The following is a 19,496-nucleotide window of genomic DNA, read 5'->3' as shown; positions in this document are numbered from 1 at the left end:
GAGTTATATTCAATTAGTTTTTTCCAAATCAGTACACTTTTCTCGCAAAAAAAATCCCAATTTCAAAATGGTAAGGAAACCTGGCAACTATGGTGATGAAAAAAAAGAGTTTCATTTTACCTTTGCTTGCAGACATTGAGAAGAACTACAAGGTGATGAGAGAGCTGGACAAGCTGTCCAAGACGGTCCACGACATCCTGGAGTGTCGTATAGAGGCCGTCCTCGAGGACATGTCCACCACCGCGCTGTGCGAGCTGCCAGAGGATGAGGCCGTTACCATGGAGAAGTTCGTCGACATCACCACCGAGGTCGTCGATATCGCCTCCAAGTACCTCACCAAGTAAGTGATCGCATATTAAGTTTTTTTATCACTTCACTCTAGCTGTAGTTAATTTAAATATTAAAAATTTTCCAACACATTTTATTTCAAGACTTGAAACAAGTACTTATAACATATGAAAATTAAGACAATAATGTAATGCAATAAGAAATGAAAAATATGCATATGCAACTTGTATGAAGTTATCCATAAAATAGAAGTCTATGACATATAAAGAATTTGGGTTGCTGACACATTGTTTGGTTCTGGCATTCCCCATAATTATCTGCATCGTATTCAGAGAAGAGGCTTCCAGGAAATACTTAAAAAAAAGTAAAATACTTTATTTTAAGCACCCCTTCATATCATGTGATACCACCATGTTTTCAGTCAGAGCCACCTGGTGGAGACTGCCGTGTATGACCTGGTCTCCCAGCTGCAGGCAGGCCTCGATGAGAAGGAGCGCAAGGCCCTCATGTCCGAGGAGAGCTACCAATGCTACTCGCCAGACACTAAGAACAAGAAGGCCCGCTGCCAGGAGTGCATCGCCTGCTCCTACTTCCAGCTGCTCAACTATTTTACCAATAGAAATACGGAGGCCCTCGTGAAAGGTACTTGTTTTGTTTTATCCCTTTACAACTTAGATGCGTTTGTAGTCCCTTAGAAAATCAAATTAAAATAAGGACCTTTCTTACAAGATTCAAGGTTTAAAGGCTTCATTTCCAACACTAAGATACTAATGAGAAGCAAACATCATAAAGCCTGAACAGACTGCCAGTTACTCGCATTCTGTTCTGGTTTAATGCTATTTGCATATAACCATTTTCACTCTGTTTCTGAGTGGGAAAGGGTTACTATGCAAATAGTCAGTCTAATGTAAACAAAGCTAACCTTCAGTTGCATAAGACTGAGCCCATGTTTGTTGATTATTGCAAATATTCTGATGTTGTTTTCTTCTCTGTGTTAGGCTGCTTAATTGGCTAAATACTGAGATGAATGGGTTATTTTATATAGAGTGGGTTCTTTTGGATGTGTATAATAAAGCTTTTGTGAGTTGTTTTTGCAAGCATCTTTGGTTAAGGCATATAATCATATTCTCATTCAATTTCCAATCAATTGCATATAACAACTGTATACAAAATACAAAATCATTTATAAGCAAGAAAAATGATGTTGTAAACTGCTTAACAGGATCTCCTCATGTAGTGAGATTTTGAACAAAATGAAGTACATTTGTCAATGTTAAGGCACTCGCCTCTCCCTGGATGCCATCAAGCGACGTTTGCAGACATCAAACAAGTACACCAAGGACGAGCGTGACGATGACCAGAAGGTGCCGCTCTTTAGTGCTGAGATCGTTCTGCAGATTCCAAACATCGTGACGAAACCAAGCTGTGAAGACCTTCAGTCCTCGCTGAATAAGGCTGTTCAGATCATCCTGAAGGCTTCCCAGGACATTCCTCAGTGGGAGCACTTGATTATCCACCAGAGGCAGCAGCAGAAGGTAGTGTGCTTCATTCTTTCTGTGGGGATTAATCGATTAACTTACAGTATGCTTCATTCTATCTAATGAATTACTTGATTTACGTATTGAAATAAAATAATCTATTAACTGTTGAGTTTAAACAAAAGGATGGCCTATTTGTTAAGTTTAACCTGTTCAGAAAATTGTTATAACAAAAAATATAAATATAAAAAGGTATGTAAATGGCATGTTTACTTCATTTTAAATATGTAAAATTATAATTGTTGTTGTAAGTTAGAGCCGTCTTTGTCAATAAATAGTGTATTCTTTTATTTGCTTTATTAATTTGTTGTAGAATGCACAAATGTAGATTATTAGTCCCCTACTGGTGAAACCAAAGAGGACTTAAGGTTTGCGCTCTGTGTGTCTGTGAGTTTGTGAGTCTGTCTGTTACTTTTTTCTGGATCTACATATTTTTTCATGAAACTTGAAACATAGACAGATGGCAATATGGAGATTATGCACCTCATTTCATTTTGTTCTTACGTCGATAATTCTGGTTGCTATGGCAACAAATATATAAAAATATATATATATAAATATCTGAAAATGGTGGAGTTTCACCGGTAGGGGACTTTTATTGCTTGGCAATAGTCTTGTTCATTTTATAGTTCAGTATTTAAATTTGCATGCCTAAGTTTTCAAAAACAGTGCATTTTCTTGCTTGAAAAATGTAGTATTGAATGGCATTCTGAGATTTTGCAATTATTATAGGCTTAAAGGAAATAAATATTGTTGACATTTTATTCCTTACGCAGTAAAAATTGCTTTGAAGGATTTTTTTTCATTTCCTACAATTCAAAATAAACAATTTAAAAAAGATTTATATAGGATATATGTAAAATCAAAAGATCTTTTTGTAAATATATTGCATCTTTTTGCATAAGTACCATAGATAAGTGTTTGAACACTTCTAATTTGCTTTACCAACCGTAGGACTTACCATGGAAAAAACAACGAGTAAGTCTAGAGTTTCCACAAGTCAGAAATGTATATTTATCCCATTCATTATGTTTTTGTTTGAACCCCCAATTTTCTCTGATGTTTATTTTTCTGTTGTTTTTTTCTTTTTTTCAAAAAGAATCAATGTTGAGTTAATCAGATTATGTCTATAGAGTGATTTTTATATCATTCTATAATTTTTTCAGATTTCAGATTTGTTTCAGTGTTATATCGTAACTAAATAAACTTATTGCTTTTGGTCATGAAATATTGCACTGTGGTTGTGTGATAAATTCTTTGGCAATTGCAGACTGTCAGATGGTTTGTCATGAGGAAAGAAAAAAATTCTCTAAAATTTGACAGGATTTTGTATTATTTTGTCACCTTAAAATATACGGAGTCAACATTCTACTAGATTTTGTGTAATTTCTTTAAAAAAATAAGCACAACTGGATTTTTTTTTTTCAAATTGATTTTAAACCATGAACTATTTGATCATCAAGTCTAAATGTTACATGGAAAGCAGTTATACTCTTGTTTCAAATAACACCAGGGCCAAAACACCAACTTTGGTGAAAGGACCACAGCCTTTTTTCAGGGAAAAAAAGACACAATTTTCTGGCTTTGGGGAATGAAAAATACTGAGGTAGACTGAACATTTAGAGAAAAATGCATGATGTTAAAGAAATGTACGAGGGGAAATGGCCTTTTTGGTTAAGGGAAAAAAAAGAGGCCCCTTGCAAAGGTTTTTTGGTCCTGAACACATATTGATGGTTTGATGATCTGGTAGGGTTTATAGTCTTGGACAATATTCTTGATAACTACATAGATTATTACGTATAAACACGATGTTGTTGGTGTTATATATTCTCTCACAAACTTGGTCAATGTATGTACATATACTTTATTTCCTCCGATATTGAAGATTCGAAAACCATTAATGAATTGTTTTCTCTTTTCTATATGCATGTCCTCATATATATTTGCATGCATTTTAGTGTACATGCATTTATCAAGTTCATACTCTCATAGCATGCATTTGAATAATTGATTTTTAGGATGTACATATTCAACTGCAGTAGTTTCCCATGTCATGGAGGGTTTTCTTGAGCAAAAATTTTGGGCGGAATCATGCTCAAGCAGTACTTAAGGACAAGTTTGAAAATGTTAATATGATTTAACTTTTGTTTTTGAGATTGTCATATTCTACACAGATTTAAAAATAGAATTAAAGAAGTCGAGCACAGCTATTTATGAAATAGATCTAAACATGAATGTCAATTTAAAAAAATGATATTTAAATGTCCTGAATACAAAAGATTGGTATAGGCGGAAAGATTGGCTTTGCATTATTCTATATGTTTAATTACTATACTATGATATGCTTATTGTATTTTGTGCCCCTGGGTCTCAGGAAGCTGTGATTTTGGAATTGTCATCTTACTTATCCTATTGGGAGAAGGTTTTGATGTCTACAATTGTATCATTGCTATTATTATTTAATCACTCTAGCTGCAAATATCTTAGAGCCTTGCTCTGGGAAAACAGGGCTTAATGCATGTGTGTAAAGTGTTGTCAGAGATGAGCCTGTGAGCATGCTAATCAAGGTTAGCACTTTCTGCTTTTATGGAATAATTTGTTTAAAGGAAGTCTCTTCTAAATGAAAATCCAGTCTTAGGTGAAAGTGTCGTCCCTGATAAGCCTGTGCAAACTACAAAGGCTAATCTAGGATGACACTTTGCGCATATGCCCAGAATGCGGCTCATTTATTTTGTTCAAATGAGTCGTGTTCTGAGAAAACTGGGCATAATGCATGTGCGTTAAGTCCACACAGGCTAATCAGGGACGACACTTTCCGCTTTTATGACATTTTTTGTTTAAATGAAGTCTCTTCTTAGCAAAAATCCAATTTAGACGGAAAGTGTCATCCCTGATTTGCCTGAGCGGACTGCACAGGCTAATCTGGGATGACACTTTATGCACATGCATTATGCCCAGTTTTAACAGAACGCGACTCAAATAGATTTAACTATTTATATCAAGATACATTTGTTTCTAGAGAGCATTATCACTGAAGGTACATATAGCTGTAGATGTTATATGTGAATTAGCAACTTTAACAGTTGTGCCTTTTAACTGTTTACATGCAGTTCATTCTTATTTTGGATACTAGAAAATGCATAACAAAGTCAAGCAATTCAGTGCAGTGCTTACCTGTGATCTCTTCTGTGCTTTGTACAGTCACCCTTGGTAAGTTTTGGGGCAATACTGATGTCAAAAATTGGTGTTGGACTCTGTCATATGGACTGAATCCCTAAGGGGTGGACATTTGTAATTCTTCTCTGCTTGCTGACTCTTGCAAATAGTTATTGAGATATGATTAAAGGTCGGAACCACTTAATTGTTAAGCACTTTGTTCAGAGAAAACGCACTGCATGACTGTCTGTCTCTTTTTGAAGTGGTATAATGGCGGTTGTCACTACTTTCCTTTGAAAAAATACATTTCTTTATGGGCTACTTTACAAGACATCTCAGCAATTGTCACTGGATGTCTTTTGAAAATGCAAGAGGGAATGGTAATCTAGCTAATTATCTTCTCCAATCAGTCATTTTAAAGGGAAAACGTGGACCGGGCTCTGTGAAAAAAGGTGTTTAATGCATGTGCGTAATGTGTCATCCCAGATTAGCCTGTGCAGTCCACGCAGGCTAATCTGGGACAACACTTTCTGCCTAAACTAGATTTTTGCTAAGAAGAGACTTACTTTAAATGAAAAATACAATAAAAGGTGAAAGTGTTGTAGGCTTATCTTTGTCATCACTTTACGCACATGCATTAAACTGGAAGGACTTTAAAGCACACAGCATTCATGTCTACACATGCGAGGGGGATAATGTTATGCACCCAATCAAATTTCCCCACTCCCTAAAATAAGTCATGTTCAACTGAGGCACATGATTTTAAGGGATCTGACACACCTTCTGAAGGTGAAACTAACAGGATATCTCTGCCTGTATGTACCAGGGGTGGTTTGGAGGCTTACTTACTCCCTCTTTGCTTGGAGTTTAATGTGTTTGACTGGGACTGGGTATTCTAGGTACTAAAGTGATAATTATAGTTGTTATTAGAATGATTTGTTCTTATTTATATTCAATATTAATAAAAGAAAAAATTGTATTGTAGTATGTGTGTTTTGATTCCTCAAACATCTCATTGTTTTTCTAAAATTTATTTTTTTTCGTATGGAAAAAATCTAAATATCTTTTAAAAACTTTTGATTATACATAAGTTAAGCTTGAGCACATTGTTTCACACTGCTCCTTTTTTAATTCAGCAGAATTTGTCACTAGCTGATTTCATTATCTCATTGTGTGCGTTGTCTTTTTTTGTTTTAAAATACATATTTAAGGAAAAAAAACACCATAATATCATCAGTTTATTGATTTAATCACAAAAAGTAATATAAAGAAATAATAAAATATGTGAACAATTCAAGTATCAGTAGTTCATACATCTTTTCTCTGCCATTTCCCTCAGCAATCCTTCAGGCTTATAAAACTGACCTTTCCATTGCCCTACTTTCTTACAGGAACTGGAAGTGGCCGCTAACGAGCAGGCGGAGGATGGTGGTATCATGAAGCCTACGTCTCTGATCAAGCCTCTTCACAAAATCATCAGCGAGCACAAGGATGTCGTCAAGATAGTCATCCAGTTGAACTCCATCATCGCCACCTCCAAGGCAGACGTACAGGAAGTTGTGGATAGCTTCTCTGGGCATGGGCACCTGTGGGCGAAGGTAGATTTAGATCACCACCGATAAACATGAGCTGTGGTCTGGAAAAACTGGGCTTAATGCACATGGGTGAAGTGTTGTGCCAGATTGGCCTGTGCAGTCTGCACTGACTAATCAGGATCATAACTTCACGCTTTTATGGATGTTTTTGTTTCTTAGTGAAAATCAAGTGGAAGGCATTGTCCCTTACTAACACTGCACAATGCACAGGCTAATCTGGGACAACACTTCAACACATGCATTAAGCCTGGTTTTCCGAGAGTGTGGCTGATATGTTTGCTCTATGTAGCAGTAACTTTTCATCCAAAGGCTTCTTGATGTCTTCAGATTTTAGCTTGTTTATAATATTGACCATGGAATACAGCCCCAAAGTGTGTAGTTGATAGCTTTTCTACACATGATTTCTAGATAAACCTGATGTGGCAAAGAAGTGAACATGTTACTTTAAATCGATGAACATATTTCATTTCCAAAGATGCATAATTACTTGTCAGCTCAGAAGGATGAACAAGTTTTTTTATAAAGAAACTTCACCAGTGCTGCAACTAGGCTTAAAAAGGAAGGGCACTGAACCCTGCCGCCCTAAGGTCCCTGCCCATTTGTACCCCAACCATGCCCTTTTTTCACCTGATCACATCATTATACAGGAAATGTTATTTGAAGCTTGCATAATTGATTAAATTGTTAAAGTGAAACTTTTTGTATTAATTATAAAGAAATGAAAAAATATATTTTGTAAAATGCTAATATCACACATTCTATATTGAATATGTTCCACAGAGATAATTTGACCATGCACTCAAAATGGCCTTTTAACAATAAAGCACCTAGCCCTTGTCAAGTCCTGGCTGAAAAAAAAGTCCTGGCTGGAGCGCTGCTCCACTACAAATATCTTTTTCAGACTAATGAATTCCTTTTCTAATTTCCTGAGATATATCTATGATTAAGTTATAATTAATAAAAACAATTTATAATAGAGGCGATTTACTTAACAACCCATCATTTGCTTATACAGAACCCTGAGGAAGCTGTGAAGGAATTCATGAACGATAAACCCATCCTGACTGAACTGGAGCAGCAGATCAAATACTATCAGGTAAGTTGACCCTTTCAGTGCTGGAACCGAATTTTGAAGGCCTTTGCAAACAGTTTGGATCCAGATGAGATGCCACAGAACGTGGCGTCTCATCAGGATCCAAACTGTTTGCTATTCTGATAGTATTCTTTGAAAAAAAATCAAAGAAAATGCTAATTTTAGAAATTCAGCAGATGACATTTTAGCAGGCGACAAATTTCCCAACATGCAAAGGGTTAATATATAAGACTATTTAAAATTTATCTTTAATGTTTATAGCGAAGGATTCCTTGTATAGTATTAAATATTCATTGAGGAAAATGGAATTTTTGGAAAACAAAAACACCCACACAAATTCACTTTTTGGAGAGAAGTCTCATCACAGTATGCAGGTCTTTTATTCATAGCAATGAAACACTTGCCAAAAAGATAGAAACAAAACAAATGTATTAGAAAATACATATAAATACACAACAAACGCACAAAATAAATATTTCTTAAGTCACTACCATAAAAGCAATTTTGAAACATGTACTTTGGTTTCTTCTTTTTAATAGCCTTTAAAGCTTATAAGTTACACTATAATTTTCTTTTATTCTTTTTATCCTACAGCTAAATGATTTTATAGAACAAATACGACTCATAAAGAAAAGATAAGGTTTTCTCCACTGTTATTTTTAGATCAGGTTTCTTCCACACTTATTTTTAGAACATTACGTAGGGACTAGTTTTTTTGGCCTTTCACCCCTGATTGCGTCATTTAGGTCATTGGGTAAGCAGTCATTTAACGAGTTTACGAGTGTGTGCGTTTACGATGGATTGTTATAATATTATGAATGTGAAAAACACAGTGTTTGGAAATAAAACTGGAATGAAACTGGTGAGACTGCATTTTCGATTTAGTTAAAATGTCGAATGTACTCGAATAATGCGATGTTTTGTTGAACAATTGATGGATTAAATTTAAGAAAAGTGTCAGTGAATTGTTCTTTAACTTTTCAAAGGAAATCAATGTAAATTTAAAGGGTAATTTCTTTGATGGTTTAGTGTCTTGCCATGTAAACCTTTCTTCACTCTCGGGATAAATTTAAGTACACAATCACACTAACATAGTATTCTCTATTTATGCCCCTGTAGGGTGGCATATAGCAGTCGGACTTTCCATCTGTCAGGCATTCTGTTTTTCTGAGTTTTTTACTCAAGGCTTTCAGATATTAAGCTGATTTTTGGTTTGTGAGTCAACCTACATGACCTACAGATGAAGTGTGTGTCAAGTTCAGGTCCATAGTTTTTTGGCGAAATTATGTGCCTAGGACTACACACTTTTCTCTTAAATAACTGCTGTGCGTCTTCAAAGTACAGTTTCATAAACACAGATCTTGTTTAACCTTGAAATAAACATTGGCATTCCCCCTTTAGTGAGTCACTCTTAAAACAAGCGTCGGAGGTGACTGGTCATTAATATTAATTTTCAAACATAAGTATTATTGTGTTAAAAATTGTCATTCATATTATTCAAAAGCTGAAGAAAACCAGTAGATAATTTCAAGGTTGTCAAATTTTTAAAATAATTAAGATTGGATTATTTCAAAATTTCCCCACATTGTCTGAGGTCAATTTTAAAGTGAAATGTATATCCAACCTGAACTTGATTGTTATTATTCTTGCCTGCAGTCTCATGAGTAAGCCTGTAATCAGTGTTATACAAATCTGAACCAATTTACCTTTTGCATATTTCAACATAATACAGGTGTTAAATTAAGAATATTTAGTTGTCTTAAGTGTTAATTTATTTACAGCAAAGCAGCAGTTAAATGCAATCAATTTTGTTCCAATTTAAATCCATTAAATACATTTTAAAAAGTCATATTTGCACACTACCACTGTTAATTCAGTAAAATTGTCCCGATTTATTTATATTTATTTATGCTCTCTCAAATTTTGAAAACTGAACAAGAAGTCCGCTTTGATTGATTATTTCCTTTAAAGGAAGTCGTTTCTAAACAAAAATAGTCTATGCAGAAAGTTTTGTCCCTGATAAGCCTGTGCATACATGACAGGCTTATATGGCATGAAGCTACATTCAAATGCATTAAGCCCCTTTTTCCCAAAGCATGCCTCATATCTTTACATCTGCAACCACATTTCAGCGCCTGGAGCAAGAGCTGGAGGAGATCCAGCACTCGTACCGCGTAGGCTCAGTGACCTTCATGACCGACCCCCTGAAGCTTGCGCTGGTCACGGAGGCCCGCAACTGGAAACTGGCCTTCTCCCGCGCACTCAACGAAAAGTGTGCCTCGGACATGGATGAGATACTGGAGTTTACTGAAAGCCAGGTATGAGATACTGGTAATAAGCAACCTTGTATTTAGCAGTCAGCACTTGCTCAAAACTAGCAGGAAATAAAGATAAATGACCTTATCTTTCTGTATTAAATTGTAGCTCTGAGCTATCTCACATTATTTAACATCTATCCCACCCTGACCATGTCTCATTTCCATGGAAACACATGTTTCAGATGAAGAAGCTATCCCGCCAAGTGAAGGACCTGGACGACATCCGCTCGCACATGGCCAGCCTCGGAGAAATACGCGAGGCCTCGATCCGCATCGACATGACCATAACGCCCATTGAGGAGGCATACGCGATGCTGAACAAGTACAACATCCTGTTTAACGACGGTAACGCAGAGCGCGTAGACTCGCTGTCATACGGCTGGAAGAAGCTGAACACTCAGTCACGCGAGGTCCAGGATCATCTGCTGAACATTCAGCCGCAGTTCAAGACCAACCTGCTCAACGGGGTTGAGAAATTCATGGCTGACCAGATGCATTTTGTTGGCGACTACGATACTAAGTGAGTGTAGTTGAGGGTAAATTAATGAATTGTTTACCATGCAGTGTTGTTGTTTTTTCAGTCAAAATTGGGTTCGGTAATAGGCCCCATGCCCTATGGAAAAAAAGTTTCTTATAAATTTTGAAGCATTTTTTAGCAAATCAACAACAACACTAATTTCCCAATTTTAGTCAATACGCTGCAAATTTTCCCAATTCTATGGGACCCGGCCCTATTTAAAAAAGGTGAAAAAAAAAACACTGCCATGAAGCCATTTTAAGTGCATTTTTATTGCCATGACATTGCCATTATTAATCGTGCCTTGAAAGCTCAACGTTAGTCAGTTACCTTACTGGTTAGCGACCCATTTTCGCCCGGAAATGGAGCTTTTTACCACATAACAAGTGTTTTATTAGATCGATTTTACTGAAACTTGGCAGAAATAATGTTTAACAATTGACATCAATTCTAGTATTACTTTTTTATGAAAATCTCGTAAATGTAACCGAGAACTGTCACTTAAAATACACCCCTATATTTACTTAGAAAATGCTTGGAACTGTACCAATTATTCACCCACCTAATAAAAACAAGGCTTTCTTAAAATCCAGTTGCTTTATTATTGCATTATGATATCTGATACCTACACAGTCTGTGTTTGTGAAATTCACATCGAAACTAGTGCGAACTAACTGAAAATAAGTTTGTTTTTTACTTTTTCATAACTGAAAAGAAGTTTTTTTTTCTTTTTCATAACTGAAAAGAAGTTTCTTTTGTTTGTTTTTCATAAAAAAAAATTAAATCATACCCTTGGGTGTAGAGTGTCCAAGGTAGCCACTAAAAGAACCTTAATATGTAATAACAACATACATGCCAGAATTTTTCAGGTCCAAATCGGGACTTTCCATAAAAAATTCTCGGGACATTTTACCAAAAAGTGGGACACCTAAAACGATCAATCATTCCACCTTTTCTATATACTCAACAGTCAGTATATTACTTACAAAAACTCTAAAGTTCTGCCCAATCTTGACGATAAATGTGTGTTCAGAATTTCGTGAGCACAGACGTTCTTCATTTTCCGGAAGTAAACACACTCCATAAATTAAAATGAGGGGTATCCCTGTATGCCTCGATTTGACATCCAATTGGTACATGGATATCCCCTTGAACATATGTAAATCGCATGACACGATGTGAGTGCATCGAGCACTGTTCTTATTCAACCAATCGTAAGTTGACTCTAAATTTAGATTGATGCAATATGTACAAACTATTTTCTGAAAATCAGTCGAAAACGAAAGGTAATTTGTGAGAAACATCAATGTATAATGGTCATCATTCAATTTGTTTGATGTACAAAATCAGTGTCTTGACAGGATTTATAACCTTAGGTTGTATAATACACAGGATAAAAGTATCGTTGGACTTGATTGGGCCATGAAATACAAACGCAGGTGGCGTTAATTTCTGTACGATACATCTTTCGATAGCAATTAGCGACCCCTATCATAAAAACACCATGGTGTGAATGCTGACTAAATCAATAAGTTGCCGATAAATCGCTGATAAGGTGTCAAAAACAACACTGGTGCACTCGAGTAGTAGAAGTTGGTTGTAAATTGGGGGCAATAAAGGGATTAGCGATGATAAGTTTTAGCCAGAAAGAGCTCAAAAAGCGAATTTCATTGGGAACTTAAAGACCTTATATTGTTTTTAACGAATGTCGGGACAAATCGTCTCATATTGGGATGCCGGGACAAAGAGCCCAAAAGCTTGACTGTACCGCAGAGATCGGGACGTCTGGCATGTATGAATAACAAATATAGGTGACTTAGTATGTTTTCTTGATTAACACAGTTACAGGAAAAGTACTAGTATTATTAAAATAAAAGCAGTCTTTGTACGTCTGCACGTTTAAGTTCTATACAGCCTATATTCACGTCTGCACGTTTGAATTGTAATTACATGTAAAAGCGATAGAAAAACTGAGCAAATTGAAAGTTTTAACAAAAAATAGTCACCTTCCTAAATTAAAGTGGGTCTTAATTAGTAATTAGTATTGAGTTTATATTTGTGCTTAGTAAAATAGTATTGTATTCACACTTCTTTATTAATTGTAAGGAATAACAAAAGAAACAAAAAAACATACAAGGTTATATATTTAAATAAAAAACTAATTAAATAAAAAGAGGTTCTTAGCGAACCACCTCAGGTCATTCTGTTTTTTTTTGTTTTTTTTATGCCCCCTTTCGAAGAAAGGGTGACCTTGACCTTGAACTTAGGCTCTGCATTTAGGTTTCAAAATCTGCGTTTGGGTTTCGAAAAATGCTCATAACTGTCCCTTAAGATATAACCTTCATATTTGGCATGCATGTGTATATAGACAAGGCCTTTCCATATGCACAGCATATTTTATCCCTGTGACCTTGACCTTGAAGTTAGGGTCCGCATTTAGGTTTCAAAATCTGGGTTTAGGTTTAAAAAAATGCTCATAACTTCTATGTCCCTTGAGATATAACCTTCATATTTGGTATGCATGTGGATATGGACAAGGCCTTTCTATGCGCATACAAATTTTGACCCCTCTGACCTTGACCTTGAACTTAGGGTCCGCCTTTAGGTTTCAAAATCTGCGTTTAGGTTTCGAAAAAAACTCATAACTTCTATCAAGTGTTTATAGGGGGCATAAGTCATCCTATGGTGACAGCTCTTGTTATGCCCCCTTTCAAAGAAAAGGAGTCATATAGTGATCGGACTGTCCGCCTGTCTGTCCGCCTGTCTGTCTGTCGGTCTTTCCGTCACACTTTGCATTTAGGTTTCAAAAATGCTCATAACTTCTATTTCCCTTGAGATATGACCTTCATACACGTATTTGGTATGCATGTGTATATGGACAAGGTCTTTCCATACGCACACAAATTTTTACCTCTGTGACCTTGACCTTGAACTTAGGGTCCGCGTTTAGGTTTCAAAATCTGCGTTTAGGTTTCGAAAAATGCTCATTACTTCTATGTCCCTTGAGATATAACCTTCATATTTGGTATGCATGTGTATATGGACAAGGCCTTTCTATACGCACAAAAATGTTGACCCCTGTGACCTTGAACTTCAAGGGTCCGCGTTTAGGTTTCGAAATCTGCGTTTAGATTTTGAAAAAAACTCATAACTTCTATCAAGCGTTTATAGGGGGCATAAGTCATCTTATGGTGACAGCTCTTGTTTTTTCATATGTCATGCACAGTTTCACTCAGTGTTTGATACTGGTCAGCGAGTACTTCTTGGTCGAAATTTAGGGGGTTTATTTAATAACTTTCTAATTAATACAAAATATTTTATTTAAAATTTACTGATACATTCTGGGTGTTATCTACAAGCGAATGAAAACAAAATATTTTTTGATAGATGCATGCGTATGTACAAGAGCCGTATGGGGGGTCATTAAAGGGAGGTAATTTTCTACTGTATAGAAGTATTTACCACATTTATATAAATTGAGTATTTAGAAAGAAATAAGAGTTTAAATGAAACATTTCTTAACCTGAACATTAAAATGGCGTAAATACATTAATTTGATGGTGCAACATGTCATCTTATGCTTGTGTTAAATAGACTTATAACTTGTTTTCCAATATCAGCGAAACAAAGATCTATAAATAAACATGTTTATTTACAGATCTTTGATCAAACAAAACTATCCTTTTTCATGGAGAAAATCCAAACAGTGGATTTATAGTGTTAAATGGGATATGTTTTTTATTTCTTAGAAATGTTTACAAGGTACATTTTGCAAGCAATTCAGATATTTGTAAACATCAAATTGCGTTGAGTTTTAATGTTAAAAAACTATAATTAATATCATGTTTCAGGGGTGTAAAATTTTGCTAAAAGCAACTCACCCTGCAGTGCCACCAGCTTGTTAAAGCAGGTCGCCCATACTGATTGTATAGTCGCCCTGCATTTTTCACAGCAAATATGTATTATTAATATTTGTGTTAAAAACAATACAATTGTTTACTTGACAAGCTATTCTAATTATGTCTGTAAACATTAACCATGTGTTGACTTTTGTAAATAAACCATCAATTGTATTCCATTAAAAGAATGATATCCCATTAACGATCTAGCAAATAGGGTTTGAATTAAAAACATATAAAGGCATTTGTCAGTCTTCAGAAATGAGCGTTATAAATATAACAGTCTTACATAATTAGGTTGCTAACCAGTATTTGTCAAAAAGGCTAGAAAAAAACTAAATTTCAATTACTGGCATAATTTGAAAGTTGCATAACCAGGCTTGGTTATGAAGCCATTGTGATATTGATATGGGCAGTGGTCTGTGAAAAAGGGGTTTAATGCATGTGTGTAAAGTGCCGTCCCAGATTAGCATGTGCAGTCCGCTTTCTGCTTTTATGACATTTTTCGTTTCAAGAAAGTCTCTTCTTAGCAAAAATCTAGTTAAGGCATAAAGTGTTTTCCTTCATTAGCACAGGCTAATCTGGGACGACTTTTAACGTGTATGCATTTAGCCCCTTTTTCACAGAGCACTGCCCATATGTAAGTCAGATATAAACGTTTCTAATTCAATCCTTGTTTGTCTAAAGAAGGCTGATTGCTCTTTTGTTTTTCAGTATACCAGTAAAAATCTGTACATATAAGCTCAAATGTATCTAGTATGAAAATGGCTTTGTATGGATGGGATATTTTGTAAATTACATTAATTAGCTTTTAATGGAAAATGCTAATTTCTTTTTATGGTTCTGCACATTACCTTAATTGCCTTTACCAGATGGAGTAGTAGATGTATATTACCTAAATTGGCTTTAAATAACTATAAATATATGTTTTAATTGAAAAAAATGAATTCAAACAGATTTAAAACTTGGTAAATTGCATAAATTGGTTTTCAATTGATGAAAAATCTGCCAATTGCAAACATTTGCTCAAAATGGGAGAGAAAAATATGTGAATTACATAAATTGGCTGTCAAGATATGGAAATTTACTATTAATTGATACAAAAAATATTTTCAATATTTTTTTTCCCTATTCCTTTCCAGAGGCCCGATGGTCTCCGGTATCCCACCTCGCGAGGCCTCTGACAGACTCAACATTTACCAGTCACGCTTTGATGAGCTCTGGCGCAAGTACATAACATACTCTGGCGGCGAGGAGCTGTTCGGTCTGCCTGTGACGCCCTACCCAGAGCTGCAGGTTACATTATGCTAAATGATTGATTCTTGTAGAGGTGTACTCCGTAAAGAAATCGCTATATTATACTCGAAGGCATGTTTTACGATTTAGACTGTTCTGTTGTTTTTATATTTTGGAGATATTTATTGAGTAAGCATACATGATAACTACTAAATCACTGAAATATGATAAAGTTAGAGACTATAGTAAAAACTTGCTCTGAAAAAAGTATATTCCTCTAGAAAATGGCATAAATCAATACAGCTTAGAATGCCCTTTTAAAAAGGTATGGTTATGGGGACTTTAAGTGCAAAATGTTGCATTTCATTTCGCTTGAACTATTCACATTTGAATTAAATTGTATAGGTGAATATTTAGTATATTGTGACCTACAGCGGATCAAGAAGGAGCTGAACCTACTGCAGAAGCTCTACCAGTTGTACAACGTGGTGCTGGAGAACGTGAATGGCTACTTTGACATACCCTGGCTGGATATTGACATCGAGAAGATAAACAACGAAATACTGGACTTCCAGAACAAGTAGGCTTGCGCTGGGTTTTAATGATTGTGGTGGTAATTCCCGCTCAGAAGCAAGGTGAAAATGACTATGTGAAAAAAGCATAAAACCAGAACAGCCTGCGAGTAAATCACAGTCTGTTCAGGTTTTATGCTGTTTGGTGCTCATCAGTATCTAAGGGTTGAAAATAAGGTCTTTAAAACTTGAATCTTGTTAGAAAGGTCTTTAATTAAATGTAACTTTCAAAGGGACTACAAATGCGTCAAACTACATATCTAAGTAGTAAAGGGTTAATGCGGCAATGTCAAGCTGAATGTTTTGTTTTCATTTGTGCAACAACAAAATCCTCAACTTCCAGAAAAAGTTAGCAGCTTTTTTGTTTTAACGCAAGTAGTTAAGCATGGAAAAAAAATGTTCACCAGATCATGGTTAAAGTAACGTATGTTTTGTTTTTATTTATACAAATACGATTCTGTCCAGAACAATTAGGCTGATTTGTTTTAACCCTTTGCCACTCAGATACCTTCTTTGATGCATTAACCCTTTGCATGCTGGGAAATTTGTCGTCTGCTAAAATGTCGTCTGCTGAATTTCTAAAATTAGCATTTTCTTCAATTTTTTTCAAAGAATATTATCAAAATAGCAAACAGTTTGGATCCTGATGAGACGCCATGTCGCGTCTCATCTGGATCCAAACTGTTTGCAAAGGACTTCAAAATTCTGTTCCCGCACTGAAAGGGTTAATAGTCCACAAGAGATTCAAATTAAATGTAAGACCTGTCATACTGGTTCAAGTTTTAAAGCCTTCATTTCCAACCCTATGATACTGACTTGCAGCAAACAGTATAACCCTTGACCAGACTGCTGCGAGTTACTTGCAGGCTGTTCTTTTTTTATTCTGGTTGCATAAAGCCATTTTCCATTTGCTTCTAAGTGGCAAAGTATTAATTTCGAGTTGTGTAATAAAATATATGAGTGTAATAAAGCTTTATGTTACTCACTGTTTTGTTTTTATACATGACAGTATGATTGCTGTTTTTATACATGACAGTATGATTGCTGTTTTTATACATGACAGTATGATTGCTGTTTTTATACATGACAGTATGATTGCGTCCTTTTTCAGTGATAATATGCTGCTTTATAACACTGAAAAAGGAACAAAACAGATTAACATGTTCCTAAGCTGATGCATTAGGCTTACTAAATGTGTTCAGCTTTTCAGCACAATTTGTCATTTAGGCAAACTCTGTTACCCTTTCAATGATTTACCGGTAGCTTTAAAATTGTTATTTGAAGCTGTTTTGACACTAATTTACATGAGGTGCAAACAAAAATGACCTTTATTTTTGGGGTAATGCATCGTCATTCCAACTTTAGTAACCTCAAATCTTTTGTCCATATGTAAATAGATTATTCATATGATACCAGGGCCCTCACACTACTTTGGGGGAAGGGGTCCCCAGCCCTTAGGAGGGGGAATTTTCGCGGCGTTTCCCTTTTTGGGGGATTTTTTTTACTTACTCTCTCATTATTTCATTTGTACATGTTTGCACTATATTCATTGCATTTTTATACGCCCGTATAAAATACGGGACGTATTATGTGAAACCCCTTGGCGGCGGGCGGCGGGCGGAAGGCATCACTTTGTCCGGACTCTAATTCAAATTGTATTCATCCGATCTTCACCAAACTTGGTCAGCAGTTGCATCTAGTTGATATCTAGGCCAAGTTCGAATATGGGTCATGCCGGATCAAAAACTAGGTCATAGGGTCAATAAGTGCATTTTCAAAGGGGCCACTTTGTCCGGACTCTATTTCAAATTGTATTCATCCGATCTTCACCAAACTTGGTCAGCAGTTGCATCTAGTTGATATATAGGCCAAGTTCGAATATGGGTCATGCCGGGTCAAAAACTAGGTCATAGGGTCAATTAGTGCATTTTCAACGGCGCCACTTTGTCCGGACTCTAATTCAAATTGTATTCATCCGATCTTCACCAAACTTGGTCAGAAGTTGTATCTAGACAATATCTAGGTCAAGTTCGAATATGGGTCATGCCGGGTCAAAAACTAGGTCACAGGGTCACTTAGTGTATTTCAAGCATTTAGCATGGTGTCCGCTCTCTAATTGAAGTAGTTTTCATCCGATCTTCACCAAACTTGGTCAGAAGTTGTATCTAGACAATGTTTAGGTCAAGTTCAAATATGGGTCATGCTGGGTCAAAAACTAGGTCACAGGGTCACTTAAACCATTTCAAGCATTTAGCATGGTGTCCGCTCTCTAATTGAAGTAGTTATCATCTGATCTTCACCAAATTTGGTCAGAAGTTGTGTCTAGACAATATCTACATGTAGGTCAAGTTCAAATATGGGTCATGCAAGGTTAAAAACTAGGTCACGAGGTCTATTAGTGCATTTCAATCATTTAGCATGGTGTCCGCTCTCTAATTGAAGTAGTTTTCATCAGATCTTCATCAACTTTGGTCAGAAGTTGTGTCTAGATGATATGTAGGTCAAGTTCAAATATGGGTCATTATAAAGTTATCAAGTTGTCCAAAGCCTTAAAACGGGCGTATCTTGTGACAGTTTGGCACTCTTGTTCATAATTTAGTATGTTTGAAAAGATTAAATTGAAATAGAATTGAGATATAATAATCATGAGACATATCTTTCTATTAAAAAAAATAAATAAAATATTTTTGTTTTTTTTTGGGGGGGGGGGGGGGAATTTTTCCCCCCAAAAGGGGAAAAAAGTATACTTTTCAGGTGGGGGACTGCCGCCGATATTCGGCGGCAGATTTGATAGATTGAGGGCCCTGGATACAAATAGTTGTAACAGTCATAAGCCATTTGTACATTATAAGGGATTTGTCTTGTTCACAATAAGCTTTATAATGGCCCCTGGGAGCCATAAATAAATGTCCAGACATTTATGATTAAATGGATGAAATCAGATTTGTCCCCACATTTTCAAATAATTCACTTATTCATCAGAAAAGGACAATGTAGGTAAATGCTATGACCCTTACAGCTATAATGGCTTCAATTACAACACTTTGATAATCATATAAGCCTCGCTATGTGAAAACTGGGCTTAATGCATATGCATAAAGTGTCGTTCCTCATTAGCCTGTGCAGTCCTCACATTCTCATAAGGGACTACTCTTTCCGTCTAGATTGATTTTTTGCTAAGAAGAGATCGCTTTTTAAAGAAAAATACGATAACATCTGAAAGTGTGATCCCTGATTATTGTGTGCAGAATGTACAGGCTTAACCCTTTGCATGCTGGGAAATT

At 35.8% G+C, this 19,496-nt stretch overlaps 1 protein-coding gene across 1 annotated transcript in view; it reads left to right on the top strand.

Annotated features, from left to right (window-relative positions):
• The window catches only part of LOC127853551 (dynein axonemal heavy chain 5-like), a 117,255-nt gene that overhangs the window by 37,008 nt on the left and 60,751 nt on the right, over nucleotides 1-19,496 (top strand). Inside the window, 10 exon segments of the mRNA XM_052388130.1 lie at nucleotides 133-340; nucleotides 710-930; nucleotides 1,567-1,823; nucleotides 2,781-2,804; nucleotides 6,374-6,580; nucleotides 7,593-7,673; nucleotides 9,803-9,988; nucleotides 10,171-10,508; nucleotides 15,547-15,700; nucleotides 16,075-16,220. Of these exon segments, the coding sequence (XP_052244090.1) occupies nucleotides 133-340; nucleotides 710-930; nucleotides 1,567-1,823; nucleotides 2,781-2,804; nucleotides 6,374-6,580; nucleotides 7,593-7,673; nucleotides 9,803-9,988; nucleotides 10,171-10,508; nucleotides 15,547-15,700; nucleotides 16,075-16,220 (1,822 nt within the window).

Source organism: Dreissena polymorpha, chromosome 12 (genome assembly GCF_020536995.1).
Source record: "Dreissena polymorpha isolate Duluth1 chromosome 12, UMN_Dpol_1.0, whole genome shotgun sequence".
Classification (NCBI taxonomy): domain Eukaryota; kingdom Metazoa; phylum Mollusca; class Bivalvia; order Myida; family Dreissenidae; genus Dreissena; species Dreissena polymorpha.
This window is presented reverse-complemented; position numbering and strand designations above follow the sequence as displayed.